At 34.1% G+C, this 18,389-nt stretch overlaps 1 protein-coding gene across 1 annotated transcript; it reads left to right on the top strand.

Moving 5' to 3' along the window:
* Window positions 1-2,026: 2,026 nt before the first annotated feature.
* LOC103973672 (glutaredoxin-C5-like) lies at window positions 2,027-2,875 on the top strand. The gene has a single exon (XM_009388303.3). It carries the CDS (start codon window positions 2,295-2,297, stop codon window positions 2,685-2,687), a length of 393 nt encoding a protein of 130 aa, XP_009386578.3. The 5' UTR covers window positions 2,027-2,294; the 3' UTR covers window positions 2,688-2,875.
* Window positions 2,876-18,389: the final 15,514 nt, after the last annotated feature.

Raw genomic sequence — 18,389 nt, 5'->3', positions numbered from 1 at the left:
CTGCAAGTCAAGACTTCTTCTGGCGAGCTTTCAGCAAACTTCCGACGGTCTTCCGATGAACTCTCGGAAACCATTCTGCGGACTCCCGGCAAGCTCCTAGACTTCACGATTTGTTCTTAGCAAGTTCCAACAAGCTTCTTCGGCAAGCTCCGATCTTTCTCGGCGAGCTCCGCGAACTCCCAACGAACCTTCCGGCGAGCTTCCGAAAAACCCTTCGGCAAGCTCCCAACTCATTCTCGGCTAGTTCCGATAGCATTCCCGATGAACCTTCGGACTTCCGTCGAACTCTCGAACTTGCAACAAATCCTTCGCGCTTGACTCCGACACTTTGTTTCACTTTATGTCTTCATCGTTATCATAGCTAATCCTGCACAATTAAAGAAAAACTTCGATCGAGACAATTAATCCTAAGCAATTAACCAAGTTGTCTGGCATGTCATTGGTCCCTCGACGCTTCGTCCGATTCTTCGGCGCATCATCCTTTCCTGCAGCCTATTGCCTAATCGGCCAGTTGACTCCGCAACTCCGATATCCTTGGCGCAATACCCGCTCTTCTTGGCCTGATGCCCGAGTCCACGGCCCGAAGCCTTCTGTCGATACGTCGACCGATCCACCGGCCCGACGTCCAATCTTCTGACATGTTCCTTCGGCACAACATGATTTTCCTGCTTTAATTGTCTCATTATGATCAAAGCATCCTGCGTCACTCAAAACACAGATTAAATCATAAACATATATCAAGTAGTTTCATCATCAAAATACGAGATTCAATAATATGAAGAAAAGATAGGATCACATGCAAATGTTAGTAATAATGTACTACTAGCCCAAGATCAAACCAAATAAAAATAAATAAATTAAAATAAAAAATTTATTAAACTTCTTAAATAAAAAAATACTTGAATGACTTTTAGACCTGACTTTAATACTTGAGACTTCAATTAATCTACATATAAATGTCACTTATTTATGGATTAAAATACAAAATCCTCGGTCTCTACAATTTTATCTAATCTATCTTCTAAAATATATTTTAAACTAAGAATTCCTTATCATTAAAACTTTATCTAATTTTATTTAAAATATAAAATATTAATTAATAATATTTTAAAATATATTTTAACTTCTGTTACATCTAGATTCTCTCTGTCACCGATTCAAAAGATGTTGTTGTTCCAATGAAATATGAACACCGTAAACTCTCTCTATCTCTCTCCCCTATGTGTTGTAGAGTTACTTGTAAAAGGCCACTGTGGAACGTACATTTGTTTCCATCTCTTTGCCTAGTTCTCGTGCGTGGTCTTCTCTCTCTGACGTTCGTGTACCCATTACAAAGTCAGCTCTTCTGCTTCCAGTGGCGATCGGAATTGCCCTCTTCTTTCTCTCTCTCACGTAATAAGAGGCCGCTCAATATAAAATACATATGCTAATAAGAAAGAGGAGAATCGAAGTTTGCTACGGTAAACGTGCTCACGCGTGCGCTGGACTTCTTGTTGGTTTTCCCTCTTCGCTTTATCTGTTTGATATCTGTTCTGTTCTCTTTTCGTTGAGTTGGCTGTCGTCGAGGCCTTTACGGGCACCGGCTTCACTGTCCGCGGCGCATTCTCCGCCGAATCCACGGTCCCCTGCCTCTCACGTGCTGACCCGCTGCACTTCACCCCTTCTGCTCATGGCCGGGGACTCATCGACCCTGGGCTTTCGTAATCCATGCTTGACCGTTGACCTGACGACGTTGACCGAGAGCATGAGAGAGAAGTGTAGGTAGGACAGAAAGGGGAAGAAGAGGTAGCCCTGTTCCTGGATGTAAACTAAAGCTGCAGGATTAGCTGAAATGGGTAGGGTGACTGCAGCCGACAACAAGGACGATGCCAGCCGCATTTGCCCGACAAGCGCGTATCTTCCTGATAAAGCCTGCACTCACCTTATCTATCTCTCTCGGTTTTCTTGTCTTTCTATCGAAGAAGAAAGGAACGGGTATGAACATAAACAACAGTAGAAGTAGGGGAAGAAACAAATATTGCAGCAGCAGCGGACTAGTAGATAATCGAGTCCTCTCTCCTCACTGCATGCCTCCACCCTGAACTTTCCCCTTGCATGAGCATCTGAAGAGTTCCTACACAAACTTCCCATTCTACCCCTCTGTTGTTTGTCCTCGGAATACTCTTCTCACATCCTGTAAAAACTCTTCCTCTTCCTAACTCTCCACAAAGAGCTATCGTCCTCCTCTTCTTCTTCTTCCAAGTCTTCGTTATAGAGTTTTAAGCTCTAGGTGAGGTTTTAGAGTGATTAGAAGGATGCAGTACCAGGCGGCGGCAGCAGAGGCGGGGACGTGGGGGTATGTTACGGCGGCGCGGAGGGCAACGATGGAGGAGGTGGAGCGGCTGGCGGCGGAGAGCGCGGTGGTGATCTTCAGCGTGAGCACGTGCTGCATGTGCCACGCCGTGAAGCGGCTCTTTTGGGGGATGGGGGTGAGCGCCGCGGTGGTGGAGCTGGACGAGGACCCGCGGGCGGAGGAGATAGATCGCGCTCTCGCCCGACTCCTCGGCAGCCGGCCCGCGGGGGGCACCCCTGTCCCCGTGGTATTCATCGGCGGGAAGCTGGTGGGAGCCATGGATCGGGTCATGGCCGCCTACATCAACGGCACCCTCGTCCCCCTCCTCAAAGAAGCTGGCGCTCTCTGGCTCTGAAACGACCACGTTGAAAACCAGTCCATGCAAGAAGCATAACCATGTGCATAGTGTCTTCCTCTTATAATGCAACCACGAATAAAGGAAACGAGAGGATAGAGGAGAGGGGAGAGGGAGGTTGAGGTTTTTCTGTAGTTCCTCCGATCCATCTTCAGTACAACATCAGCATGGGTGGGCTTTGCATGATACATTCTTCCTTTCTAGAGCTCTTGTTGGTGATGATCGTGGGAATAGAAAATGATCTTTAAATCGACAAAGAGAACCAAAAAAAAACATTAGGTTCTTTTTCGGGCGAATTTCTTAAAAATGTTCTTTTTAACTTTGAAAAAACTTTTAATAAGGCTCCAAGTTTGAGAAATTTTTATATAGTATTTTTTTTAATCACCATCCTATCCTTATTGGCCACTGTCCTTTCCCATATCACACTTTCACCCCAACTGTGATTGTGTGTAGAGGCCTTGCTCTCGTTGAACCCCCAACAGCCACATTTGTTGCCCGTAGGCCTCCCTCGTTGTCGAGGACCATGCATTCCCCGCGCCGAGGGGTGTGCGTGTGCATGCAATGCAATGCACTTTTGTTATCGATCACAGGTAAGAAATAAGAGAGGGGCAACCCACACTTATGGAGCCAATAGCGATATAGAGAGGCATAGGCAACAAGTCCAATGATGACGATGATGGATCCGACAAATATAAAGGTAAGACAATCTTGTTATATAATCAAGACTACTCTACCAAAATTTTTTAAAATTCAAGACTTTTTTTTTAGAATTTGTCCATCTTTTTATTATGTTATTTGTGGAAGATTAAAATTATAATGTGAAAATTTTAACACTATGATTAAAATCAAAAAGTATCATAGGTGAAGAATAAATCCTAATTACCTTTATATGTCATAATAAATATGGGCACGAGATCAACAGTAAACAAACTAGACTAGTAGGATTAATCAAAGTGGTGATATCCTGTGGTGACAGGAGAGGCAAAAGATAATTAAGAGAGCTCTTTCTATTTATCTCCTACATTTCAACTTCCAGTCTATCGATCATATAACTTTAATTTAAATTTAATTATATTTTATGCTAATTCAATTGAACTATATAATTTAATCATTTACATTACACTGATAAAGTGGAGTAGTGCTTTACGTCTCTTGTACCCATCGCTACATGCACAGGCTGCCGGGGATCGCTCAGTCTCCATAAAAGAACATGAAATAACTCTTCTAAATGTGCAGTCGGGTGTTCGACCTGTGATCCAATACCACAAATCTCCACGATATTGTGTGGCACATCAATTCTCATGTTCTTTTCTCTATCTCTCTCTCACACACACACTCACACACACATGTTACGTTCACTAAGAATATACGCAAAATACTTCCAGTGTATTAACATTAAACTCAACTTAGTGATCTTAGGAGAGTACCTCAGCATGAATCTCTTGAAGATGAACTTTTCCTTTCTTTCCTTTGGTCCATAAAATCATACGTTCTCTATCTCTATGCTACTCGATCTAATAAAACAACAACAGAACTCTTTATTTTTTATTTTTTATTTTATTTTTTTAGTTTTATCACCTTAACACTTTCTACGATAGTGGAAATGATACATCGAGATGGAAGACTAGAGGGAGATAATTAAACGCATGTCTTTTAATTTTTCTTATAGCATTATGGGTGGTCAAAATATTTCTATTTCATTGGATGATTTACCTTAAGTAAAAGATCATAGACAGATAATGTAGCATGCACAACGGAGAAATGTATCAAAGAACTATAATTTAAGCAACAAGTAGGAGATTTTGTATTCATACAAAAACTTAATGGAATAGATATATGTTTGAAGTGTTTGATATAAAGTTAGTAGTTATGAATATTTTTCTTCTGATTGGAAAAGAGAGGATTGTTTTCCATCAAGCTGCATCTCTTCTATCTTACACATGGTATAGAGATCCCTAATATGGATATACAAGCCTACAAAATGAAACAAAAAAAGTTACATGTGCATTGGCCTAAATATTTTGCGTTGGGCCTTTTTTTAATTTTATTCATTATCATCAAAGTTGGTAGAAACATAGGAGACACCCTATGTTTAATTTTATTCATTATCATCAAACTCCACAATTTGGCTTCTACCATGAAGGCTCTTCCTGTTCAAAATCACAAAGAATCTTCTATTAAGACGTCCTTTTGAACCGTAATCCAACCAAAGAGTTGACCACCGGTGAAATAGCCAGTCTTTTGTTAGAAACAAACATGCCAATGTCCTCTGTATATGTTGGCTTGCTAAGCTTTTCATTTGTCTCTAATATCTTTTGCCCACCTTGTTAGTGGGTGGCTCTACTCTCGTGCTGGTTTGTTTGAGAATGTTACTTTGCTTACTTAGCCTACCCTAAGAATCAATGTAGGTTAGGGAAAGGAATTAGGTCTTACAGGTATTAAAGGTCATTGCTACTGCCACGTTTAGCTTTGAGGGAGACCAATTCAAAAGTTTTTCCAAAGACAGAAGTAGGGAGAAGCACTTCAAACACTTGGTTGGGTTGGAGAAAAAAAGGTTTGGAAGAAAGAAAGTGAATGTGCAGCTCTTCTCTACCACGAAAAGATGTCTTATCGCTGACTTGGCCTTCTTCTGAAAGCCGAGACATTTGGGTTGATTTCAAGACCAGTCACAGTTCTATGTGTTAGTATATATAATAAAAATGTGGTTTCTATTAAGAAAATTAATAAACGTTAAAAGAATAAAACATAGATAAGATTTAAGAAAAACTTAAACATTTATAATTGTTATATTAAGGTGAAATGTTACCATTACGTGTAGGGTTAAATCCAGATTTTTCATATTAATCTTATACTATCTTTTCTAGTATAAATAGGTACTGTTGGATAATTCAAAGCACAACAGATTAGAAATACTTATAGTTCCTTCTACCATTTTCTTTCCCTACTCCCTAAAGTTCTATACAAAGCCAACAAGTGTTCCTAGTTACTTTTACTATTCTCTTTCCTTACTTTGTAAAGTTTTATAGAAAGCCAACAAGTATATCAATTAAAAAGAATAGAAGACCAATAGAACTTCTTTCTAATCAACTTCTTTCTATCTTCAAAAGTAAAAATTATCATTTTCGGTCATTAAAATGAAAACTCTATTTATTTTACAGGAATTATAAAATTTGATAGAAAATAATTTTTTGAGTATGATCTATAGTATCTTGAGAATACTGAAGTTCAAAAAGATCAAATTACTAAGAATATGTAGAAACATGCAAGAATCCTCTACATGCTAAACCAAGCAATAGATGAGTCTCAATTTTCCTAAATCATGATGACATCAAAGCTTGAAAAGTATTAAAAAGTATTTTTGGAGGTAAAGGTAAAAACTTTAAAGCTTTAAATTCTTTGATATGAATTTGAAACTCTTATGATGAAAGATTCTAAAACTATTATTATTTTTTTAGAAGTCTATTTTATTATGAACCAAATGAGATCTTATAGTAAAATCCTAAAAAATTAAACTATAATAAAAAAAATTATAAAGTTTATTTCTAAAATTTGATATTATTTCTACCGCTATAGAAGAAGCTAAAAATACAAGTATATTATTTATTAATGAATTAATGGGCTTGTTTTAGTCTATGAATAAAAAAGTGAACAAATCTTCATATAAAACTATAGAACATACTCTTCAAACGAAGATAGATAAGAAGAAGGAACAAAATAAAAATTCAAAAGCTAGGTCTCAAGGGAGGGATCAAAATAGTAGAGGTCGTGGACAATCTGAGCTTGAAGCAAGAGACGAGGTTGATCAATTGAGGGTTAGAGAAACTCTAATGAAGATAACAAAGAAACCCGTTAATATTTTTATAATAAAAAATTAGACATATTGAAAAAAATTACTAATATAAAAACAAAAATCCAAATGTTCATCTCTACTCTTATTGTAAAAAATATGATCATTTTAAAAAAGATTGCTAGAACAAAAATCAAGCAAATAATCATTAAAAAATAGTAAAAAGAAATGAAAAAAATATTTTTTTTTATAACATTTGATGAAAAATAATCTAGATCTATTTTAATTTTAGATAGTGGATGTAGTAATCATATGATAGGGGACAAAAGTTTATTTCAAAGGCTTGACGATTTAATCAGATCTATAGTACGAATGGGAAATGATAATAAGGTTCAAGTGGAAAGAAAAGGAATCGTTACTATGAATACCAAATCAAGTAAAAAATTTATTGATGATGTAATATTTATTTCTAATTTAAAATAAAATCTTATTAGTATATGATAATTGATGAGAAAAAGAATATTATACTTTTTTTATTAAAAATTTGATTTATGATAAGAAAATTAATAAATTGATAGCAATTATGAGGATGATAAAAAACAAAGTATTTCTCTTATTATTTTCATATTTCTCCTTACATGCATTCACTGCTACTATTACTAATAAATCGACATTATGCCATAAAAGATATGATCATCTGAATTTTTGCAGATCTATATAAACTATCTCACATAACAACTATGAAATATAATGCTATGACATAGGTCGTGGTAATTGGGGAACTATAGCTAATGAGACTAACACGGGAGTGTCTAATTTGCTACAATCTGTTCATATGGACCTTGTTGATGATATGATATTTTTTTCAGCTAACAATATTGCCTCATAATCTTCAACTCAGCCCACTCAGATAAGATAACTCATCAGCATATTCCCTGCATAATAGTAAAGCTGTTTCAAGTTGCTTTTCTTCATGGCTAAGGAATGCATTAAAGGATTTAGTTAGCAGCTGTAAAACACTTAATTTCAAAATTTCCTATGCATGAAGGGTTGTTTCATGCACTAATATTTATTTTGGTGTTTAGGGTTTAGAAAGGACTTTAGAAACTGATGATATCTTAGCAAAAGCTCTCTTGGAGAACCCTCTTAAACTCTATATCTCTTGGATGTGTCCTTGAGTGGTAAGTCTTTGATTTCTGTTCTGTATCCTCGTTTATAATCTTTGGTGAATTTATGTATCCCTTTGTGATTTAACTTAGTGGTGAACTAATTTTTTATCTTATTTAAGTTTTATCATGAGTTCGTGCCTTTTCTATTCAAAACACTCATTCCAACAAATACAACTATATTGCGACTTTTCTTCAAGAGTTTGTTTCTTGTCTACTGTGACATTTTCTATCTGAAAAATTATTTCATCTGTGTTATTTCGAAATCCATTCTATATTTTATCCTCCCCGGTATCAGAGACTCATGCATAAGAAAAGAATGAGGCCCTATACTTTGATGATAACAAGCTTGTAATTGAAAAACTGCAAGAATAGCCAGTATTATCTAAAGAGACCAAGGATAATAAGGAAAGTGTAATTAATAACTTAGAAGAAAAAGAAAAGGATAAAGAGATAACTCTAGAAAAATATGAAAAGATTAAGAAAGAGAAATAAAATGCCTTTCTTAGAATAAAGTATGAGTAGAGAAAGATCAAAATTGATAAGGAGTTGTAGTCTATGCAGTAATTATTTATTAAAAAGGAAAATGGTCCTATCTTTGTTAAGTTGGGTTCTGATAAGGATTCAGGAAAAAAGAAGAAAAATACTGATAATGAAGTAAAAAATCATTGAGCACCAATGAGTTACTAAAGTGAGATAAAAAAAGTTCTTAGATTTAGATATATTAAGAGAACTCTCTATGGCATTAGTTATGAGCAAATAAAGGATTTTAAGTTATCTTCTTATACTAATAATGATTGGGTTGGTTATGCAGATGCTAGAAAAAACACTTCAGGATTTCTGTTCAGTCTTGGCTTAGGTGTGATTTCATAGACAACAAAAAAACAAGAATGTATTTATCTCTCAGAACAAGTTCTGAGGTGGAGTATGTAGCAGCTATAAGTACTGCATGTCAAACAATTTTACTTCAAAAAATTCTAATAGATCTTCAAGAAAAACAAGATGAACCAATTAAAATCTACTACGATAATAAGTCTACTATTATGATGATGAAAAATTCTATCTTGTCATTTGTGAACTAATTAATGAAAGAGAAATTCAAGTGGACCACTATAGCACTAAAGATCAGCTTACCAATATCTTTACAAAAGTTTTGATAATTTTTTTTTTTCCGAAGGCAACTTCAAGTTATAAATATTTTGAATTAAGATGGTGTGATAAGATAAATTCAAATAGTTATGATTCGATGAAACAAAAGATAAAATTTTAGATTAAAATAAATAGATGAGAGTGAGAAGATTTATTGGGATATGATAGATTTTTTATTATTTTTAAAAATATATAATTTATATTTTGACTACTATAAATAAGTACTCTTAGATTAATCCAAAACATTACAGATTGAAAGTACTCCTAGTTCCTTCTAATATTTTCTTCTTATTCTCTATTACGTAGGAGAGAGTTGACTACGTCTCTTTCAATAAGCAAAGTGATAAAATAAAATTAATCAACATAATCAAGAAAGCAGTGGAAGAGGATATTTAAAAGGTTCAATTTATCTTTCAAGAGGATGGTTATTGAAACTATCAATAATTAATTTTCATAAAATTCTGAGGTTTTATAGAAAAAATCTCGACACCATGTACAATCAAATGAATAAATTTGTGGGGGTTCTTTTGGTTGTATTGAAACCAATTTTGATTGTTCCCTTTGTATAGCTGCTAGCTACTCTCTAGGAGGCATTTCGACCTCTTATGATCAACCGCAATTTATGAAAGGAAAGTTTTGCATTTGTGATGTGATTATGTTAAACAAGAGCGGCAACTTCACGACAGTAATCAATGGCCTATTAGGAAACTATGATCATTATCAATGGCTGTAACGGGAGGACAAGGAAACTTTAAAACCTGATGAATACTTTTTTTTTATGTTGTTGTGTCTTGTGACATGCAATATTATCTTTGAGATATATGTCATGTTATAATTGTTATTCATGATAATCATCCATTTACACTATTTACTTTGTCCGCTTTATTTGATTATAAACTATAATATGTCTCGAATAAATTTTATCAAATATTTTGAATGAATCTATTTAAACAATTACCGGTAAAAATCTTTAACATCTTCATTTTCAAATATTTATCAGATGATTCATCACAACTTATAACGTTTTTTGTTCTTCAACAATATTACTCTTGATGTCAATGTTAGCAATATCAGTTTAGCTTGAGGATTCAAAACTTTATCTTGCAATTTTTTTATGCTAATAGCTGGGCTTAACTAGTAAACATTTTGTCAGGTAAAAACAATTTGATTTATAAACATCAATAATGAATTTGATTTATAAATTTTTTGTACAAGAAGATAAAAAAAATTTCTATATTTTCAACGGCTAGATAGACACAGTTTTCTAGTCCATGAAAGTTGGTACCATCATAACCTAGTTTCCAGTGATTTCTTGTTTCTCAACTTTATGCATACTTCTTGATTTAGATTAAATCAGCAACTTATTTGTCATTTTAAATTGTTTTACATAGAGAGGTAAAAATATCTTTATTTTTCCAACAAATATAAAATTTTCCACTCTTACAAAGTCGATTTTATTTACTGTCATATATACCTATAGAATAAATACTGTATATATATACACATATATATATACACATATACACACATATATATATATATATATATATATATATATATATATATATACACATATAAATAAATATATATATATACACATATAAATATATATATATATATACATATATATATATATATATATATATATATATATATACATATATATATATATATATATATATATATATATATATATATATATACATATAGACATATATATGTTAGGATCGGAGCGGCACTAAGAGGGGGGGGGGTGAATTAGTGCAGCAGATTAAAACTCGTAAGTTTGAAAACGATTTCGTAAATGCGTAGAAATTTTGATTCTATAGTAACTTGAGTAGATGAAAACCGAAAGCTAGTAGTAGTGTAAATAACAATCTCAAGAAAGTAAGAACTCACACAATCAAGAAACACACTAATTTAAAGTGGTTCGGTCAAAATGACCTACATCCACTTGCGAAGCCTTCTTCGATAAGGCTCCCAACTTCCACTAGCAAATCATTTTGAAGGGGGAGGACAAATATCCCTCTTACAACCTTTTACAAGTGGTTCACACTCTTACAGATTTTCAAAAAGAAAGAGGGAGGTGAAAACTTAAGCAATTGAAAACAAGAATTACTAAAGACTTTGCTAAGGCTTTATCTCAATGTCTAACTTTTCAAAGGTTGTGTTCTCTGCTGAGAATTGAGAGGTATTTATAGGCCCAAGAGGATTCAAATTTGGACTCCAAATTTTAAATTCTCTTAGGTTCTCGATATTGACAGTGCCACCACCTGTCAGTGGCGGTGCCATCGCCTATTAGTGTCTGACATTGACAGTGTATCGGCGGTGCCACCGCCTAATCTGGCAGTGCCACGACTGGACCTCTCGGGTCCTGGGTGGTGCCACCGCCCAGCCCGACGGTACCACCACCTGATCCTTTGGGTTCTGGGCGATGCCACCACCCGACCTTATGGGTCGCTAGTTGGGCTTCAGATCTGGCCCAAACCAAGTCATATTCGGGCCCATTTGGCCCCTAACCAGGATATAGGATTATTTCTTAATCCTAACCCTAATTACATGCAAACTACGAAGTTAAGACATAGTCCTAAGTAGATATTATAATCGGCAACGTCGAGTTTCCTTCCGGCGAGCTTTCCGGTGATCTTCTAGCGGACTTCGATTCACCCTCGGATTTCTTCCGGCAGACTCCCAGCAGGCTCCCGATCTTGTGGCGAGTTCAGTGAGTAGCCGAGCCTTCTCGGTGATCTCCGCGAACCTCCGATGATCTCTTCGGCAGACTTCCAAAAACTCCAACAAGTCCTTGATTTCCTCTCGTTTGGTTCCGACAACATCTCCGACGAATCTTCGGACTCTCGAACACCCATCGAACTTGACTCCGGTAGACTTGCTTTATGTCTTCAAGCTATCGTAGTTAATCCTACACATGTAAAACAAAACTTCGATCAAGATAATTAACCTTAAGCAATTAATCAATTTGTCCGATATGTCATTGGTCCCTCGACGCTTTGGCCGATTCTTCAGTGCATCATCCTCTCTTGCGGCCTATTGCCCAATCGGCCAATTGACTTCACAACTCCGATATCCTTGGCGCAATACCCGCTCTTCTTGGCCTGATGCCCGAATCCACGGCCCGAAGCCTTCTATCGATACGTCGACCGATCCACCGGCCCGACGTCCAATCTTCTGACATGTTCCTCTGGCCCAACATGATTTTTCTGCTTTAATTGTCTCATCCTGATTGAAGCATCCTGCGTTACTCAAAACGCAGATTAAATCATAAACACATATCAAGTGGTTTCATCATCAAAATATGAGTTTCAACAAACTCCCCCTTTTTGATGATGACAACCACTTGATGACGGAGTTAACCTTAACTTCCAGAGTTTAAACAAACTCCCCTATCAATATGCCATATTGATAGAACCTTGAATTCAAGCCAAATTCAAGTCAATGCAAATATTCATCATGAATATTCATCATGAATATTTGTAATACGTCATCATACATAATATGATCATACTTCTCCCTCTTTGTCATCAACAAAAAGGAGAAGTCTCACTTTCTATGTGTTTGAGAGATGAATTCAACTTATTGTATGAAAAACATAATATCCATTTTGATCATCATGCAAGTTGTAAGCTTGAAAATTTAGCAAGTGTTAGATCGTGCTTAGAACATTCAAGTTATCAAGTTGTAGATATGAAAGTTTTACTACATACAAGCTAGCAAATTTAAAGATGTGTAAGTTGGTATATTTGCTTTTCTTTGCAATGTGTAAGATAGCATTTTTTTTGTAATGTTCAAGATAGCAAGTTCTACATCATACTAGCTAGCAAATTAGAGATGTTCAAGAATGCAACTCTTGCTTCTTGAAATATGCAAGTTGCAAGCTAGCAAATTTTTACTTCCTTTGCAATGTTTGAGCTAGCAATTTTGCTTCCATTGCAAAGTGCAAGTTAGCACGTTTTATATCTTGAGATATGCAAGATTGTACTTTTGGTATATAAATTTATAGTATGCAAGATATCAACTTTTACATATAAAATTAGCAAAAAGATGTGCAAGATGGACTATTTTGCCTCTTTTTTAAATATGTAACTTGGCACATATTGTTTCTTTTGAGATTTGCAAGATAGCACTTTTACTTCTTCTTGAAGTATGCAAGCTAGCTAGCAAGCTAGCAAAATTTGCTCCCCTATGTCATTGTCAAATAGAAGGGAATAACAATACAATCATGTAATTCATTTCCCTTTACTATAATCTTCAAATCATGACAAAGGTAAATAACAAAGATGAAAAATGAATGTCAAAAGATATATATCATTTTTGACAAATTTCTTCTTATGTAAATAGAAAGCATGATAGGAAACAATCTTGATTCAAATAGAAAACTCAAGTTATAAATTATCAAGATGTCAAGTAGCATATCATGGCTTACAAGAACAAGTTTCTTGTTAGTTAATAGCAAAAAGAATTGTAGGAGAACAAAATCTCAATTCATACATATAAAATCTTATGATTCACATAGAAGATCTCCTCTTTTATAAAACAAGAGAATCATGATGAAGAATCTTGATTTACATAAAGTTTCAAAACATAATTATCAAGATCATGAATACTAAAAGACCATGAAACATTTCGACAAATCTCCTTTTAAATAGAAAACAATCTTGATTCATTTAATAGAAAATTCAAATTATAATTGCGAGAAATCAAGATCATGATTTCAATAAAACCCATTAAATTCAAATCATTTTCATAATCCATGAGATTCATAAAAATAATACAAATGGATTCATCAAAATCAATAAGATAAGAGAAAAATAATTTTCAAGAAAAATGTTCTTCTCTTTTAGTTGTTTCAATTCATGTGATTTATTTCATTCAAGCATGCCCTTTTTATTTATATCAAATAAAAATATGTATCATGTTTAAAGTCGAAAGTGCGAGATTTATTACGACAAGGATCAATAAGACACTTTCATTATGGTAAAATCGATAATCCGTAAATCACAAGATTCATCATGCATAATTTTGAAAATCTCATGCATAGAACAAAATCATCAATCATGATATCAAAACATTTATCATTTAAAGCATTCATGATACACATCATATGCAATACATCACATACATTATCATAATAAAAAGCATAAGTAATACATGTATTATTATAAATCATAAATATTTCAAATCATGATGGTATTAATTTATCAAATTGTATCCTACCATGCATGATCATAACTTTTCATTTGTATGCATCAAAATAATATCAAGAGTATTTCATGCATAATTTTATATCACCATATAAGGAATATCAAGAAGAAAATAATTGGGTGATGAGATAAACATTTCATGAATATAAGGAATTGCATAAAAATCATATCATGAAAGATTAGAACATGTGAATACCAAAAAACATGATTTCTTTTTGAAGAACCTACTCATAAATAATCAAAAGAAAATCTTAGGAGATAGATTAATGAAAAAATCTTAATTCATAATAAATCTTAATTTGTAAATATCACGGAATCAAGATCATGATTTTGGATAAAACTCATTCAAATTCAAATCGTCCAAATTATCAAAATCTCAACATTTCTTTCAAGAGATTCAAAATAGCATAAATAATTTTAATAAAAAAATCTTTCCTCCTTTTGTTTCAACTTATTGATTGATTCCATATATGTATGTCTTTTTCTTTCAAATCCATGCATCATCGTTTAAAACGGAAGGATAAAAAATCATATAAAAAAAAGTGCAACACATAATTCAAAAAAACTAATTTCAACTCATTACTTCAAGTCAAACATGATTTCATTTAATCAAAATCGAATAACTTCAAGACCAATAAATCATCATGTATAATAATCATCAAGTATGATACAAACTTTTCAAAACATTTATCATGATAAGGCATATAAGCCAAAGAAACTATTAAACATAAAGCATATTCATGAATGATGGTTTCATTGAGCATAAGGTATTTTCAACCAAAATCATTTTATTATTTATTATAGTCATGTATTTTTTTTTAGATTAATCTATCTTTTTATGCTTAGTTTTCCATACAAAAGCCATGCATCATCATTAAGCATGATGTTAAATTTTTTAATATTTTCATTAAGACATCAAGCATGGTTTCAATCAAAATCGAAAATCATCAAGATACACATTTTTTTTTCTTAAGAAAAACATACATATGATCATTAGATTTAAATTTAACATTTTATTCCATTAACATAAAATATGTAATTTTCAAGAAAAATGATTATTAAAAAAATAAAATAAAATAAAATGCATCATGAAAAATATCAAGTAATTTCAAAATAAATTAAGGGGGTTTCGATTACCTCGTCATTGAATGTCGTTGAGGCGTAGTTTGCCACATCGCCTTTCTTGATTTTCTCCTTGTCTTCGGAGGAGCTTGATTCATCCCAATTTTTATTCTTCTTCTTGTGTTCAAAGCAAGTAGTTTTGTTCTTTTAGTTCTTTAATTTTTGTTTCATTTGTAGTTTAAGTTTACCATTACTTGAGCTTATGCTCGAGTGGTCTTCAAATGTTCTATGTCCCAAATCCTTCCTGTCCTTTGGAAGGTGGTTCTCAAGTTCTTCATGTGTATTACACATTATTTCGTAGGTCATTAGAGACACAATAAGTTCTTCGAGAGGAAATGTTTTAAGGTCCTTGGCCTCTTGAATGGTCGTAACTTTTGGATCCCAACTCTTTGGAAGGGATCTTAAAATTTTAGTTACTAGTTCAAAGTTAGAAAAATCTTTACCAAGAGCTTTAAGTCTATTAATGACATCCGTGAAACGAAACGGGTGTACATGTCTCCGATGGACTCACTTGGTTTCATTTGGAAAAGTTCGTAAGAATGCACAAGAATGTTGATTTTGGACTCTTTCACTCGACTAGTGCCTTCATGAGTGACCTCAAGAGTTCTCCAAATATCAAAAGCCGAATCACAATTCGAAACGCGATTAAATTTATTTTTGTCAAGTGCACAATATAAGGCATTCATAGCCTTTGCATTTAGAGAAAATATCTTCTTCTCCAAATCATTCCAATGGTTCATTGGAAGAGAAGACATTTCAAATCCATTTTCGACTATGTGCCATAAATTCAAATTCAAAGAAAGTAAGAAAACTCTCATTCGAGTTTTCCAATAAGTGTAGTCCGTCCCATTGAAAAAGGGAGGACGAATGAGAGAGCAACCCTCTTGAAGGCCGAAAAGAGCCATTTCTATTTGGGTTTTAAACCAAAGTAGAAAACTGTGGCTCTGATACCAATTGTTAGGATCAGAGCGGCACTAAGAGGGGGGGGGGGGGTGAATTAGTGCAGCAGATTAAAACTCATAAGTTTGAAAACGATTTCGTAAATGCGTAAAGATTTCGATTCTATAGTAACTTGAGTAGATGAAAACTGAAAGCTAGCAGTAGTGTAAATAACAATCTCAGGAAAGTAAGAACTCATAGATTCAAGGAACACACTAATTTAAAGTGGTTCGGTCAAAATGACCTACATCCACTTGCGAAGCCTTCTTCGATGAGGCTCACAACATTCACTAGCAAATCACTTTGAAGGGGAAGAACAAATACCTATCTTACAACCTTTTACAAGTGGTTCACACTCTTACATAATTTCAAAGAGAAAGAGGGAGGTGAACACTCAAGCAATTGAAAACAAGACTTGCTAAAGACTTTGCTAAGGCTTTATCTCAATCTCTAACTTCTCAAAGGTTGTGTTCTCTGGTGAGAATTGAGAGGTATTTATAGGCCCCAAGAGGATTCAAATTTGGGTTCCAAATTTTGAATTCTCTTGGGTTCCCGATGTTGGCGGTGCCACCGCCTGTTAGTGTCTGACACTAACAGTGTACTGGCGGTGCCACCGCCGGACCTCTCGGGTCCTTGGTGGTGCCACCGCCTAGCCCGACGGTACCACCGCTTGATCCTTCGGGTTCTAGGCGGTGCCACAGCCCAGTCTGGCGGTTCCACCGCCTGATCTTACGGGTCACTAGTTGGGCTTCAGATCTGGCCCAAACCAAGTCATATTCGGGCCCATTTGGCCCCTAACCAGGATATAGGATTATTTTTTAATCCTAACCCTAATTACATGCAAACTACGAAGTTAAGACATAGTCCTAAGCATATCTTATAACCGACAACGTTGAGTTTCCTTCCGGTGAGCTTTCCGGCGATCTTCCGGCGGACTTCCGATACACCCTCGGATTTCTTCCGACGGACTCCCAACAAGCTCTCGATCTTGTGGCGAGTTCAGCGAGTAGCTAGGCATTCTCGGTGATCTTCGCGAACCTCCGACGATCTCTTCAGTGGACTTTCGAAACCTCCGACAAGTCCCCGATTTCCTCTATGTTGGTTCCGGCAGCATCTCCGACGAATCTTTGGACTCTCGAACACCCATCGAACTTGACTCCAGGTGATTTGCTTTATGTCTTCAAGCTATCGTAGTTAATCCTGCATATGTAAAATAAAACTTCGATCGAGATAATTAATCTTAAGCAATTAATCAAGTTGTCCGACATGTAATTGGTCCCTCGACGCTTCGTCCGATTCTTCGGTGCATCATCATCTCTTGTGGCCTATTGCCCAATCGGTCAGTTGACTCCGTAACTCCGATATCCTTGGCGCAATACCCGCTCTTCTTGGCCTGATGCCCGAATCTATGGCCCAAAGCCTTCTATCGATACGTCGATCGATCCACCGGCCCAAAGCCTTCCTCTAACCCAACATGATTTTCCTATTTTAATTGTCTCATCATAATCTAAGCATCCTACGTCACTCAAAACGCAGATTAAATCATAAACACATATCAAATGGTTTCATCATCAAAATACGAGATTCAACAATATACATATATATACATATATATTATATGTATATATATATATATACATGTATATAAATATATATACATGTATATACATACATGTATATTATATGTATATACTTGTATATATATATATATATATATACATATATATATACATGTATATACATATATACATGTATATTATATGTATATATATATATATATGTATATATTTTATATATATATATATTATATATACATGTATATATATATACATATAAATATATATATATATACATGTATATATATACATATATATATATATATATATATATATATATATATACACATATATACATATTATATGTATATGTATATACACATGTATACATATTATATGTATATATATATTCATGTATATATATATATATATATATATATATATATATGTATATATATATATATGTATATATATATATATATATATATATATATATATATATATATATATACATATACATGTATATATATATATATATATACATATACATGTATATATATATACATATATACATACATATATATATACATATATACATACATATATATATACATATATACATATATATATACATATATACATATATATATACATATATACATATATATATATATGTTCGAGTCAGTAATATATGAAAGCAATATTAGAGTCAAGAGGCCAACCTGTTTGACAGTTTTTTAAAGCCGTTTTCCCGCTGTCTTGCC

This window comes from Musa acuminata, chromosome BXJ3-5 (genome assembly GCF_036884655.1).
Source record: "Musa acuminata AAA Group cultivar baxijiao chromosome BXJ3-5, Cavendish_Baxijiao_AAA, whole genome shotgun sequence".
Taxonomy (NCBI): Eukaryota; Viridiplantae; Streptophyta; class Magnoliopsida; order Zingiberales; family Musaceae; genus Musa; species Musa acuminata.
Note: the sequence above shows the minus strand (reverse complement) of the source record. Positions and strands in the feature narration are given on the sequence as shown.

Excerpts from the sequence above, each read along its gene's own strand:
- LOC103973672 (XM_009388303.3), top strand. The coding sequence starts at position 2,295 with ATGCAGTACCAGGCGGCGGCAGCAGAGGCGGGGACGTGGGGGTATGTT.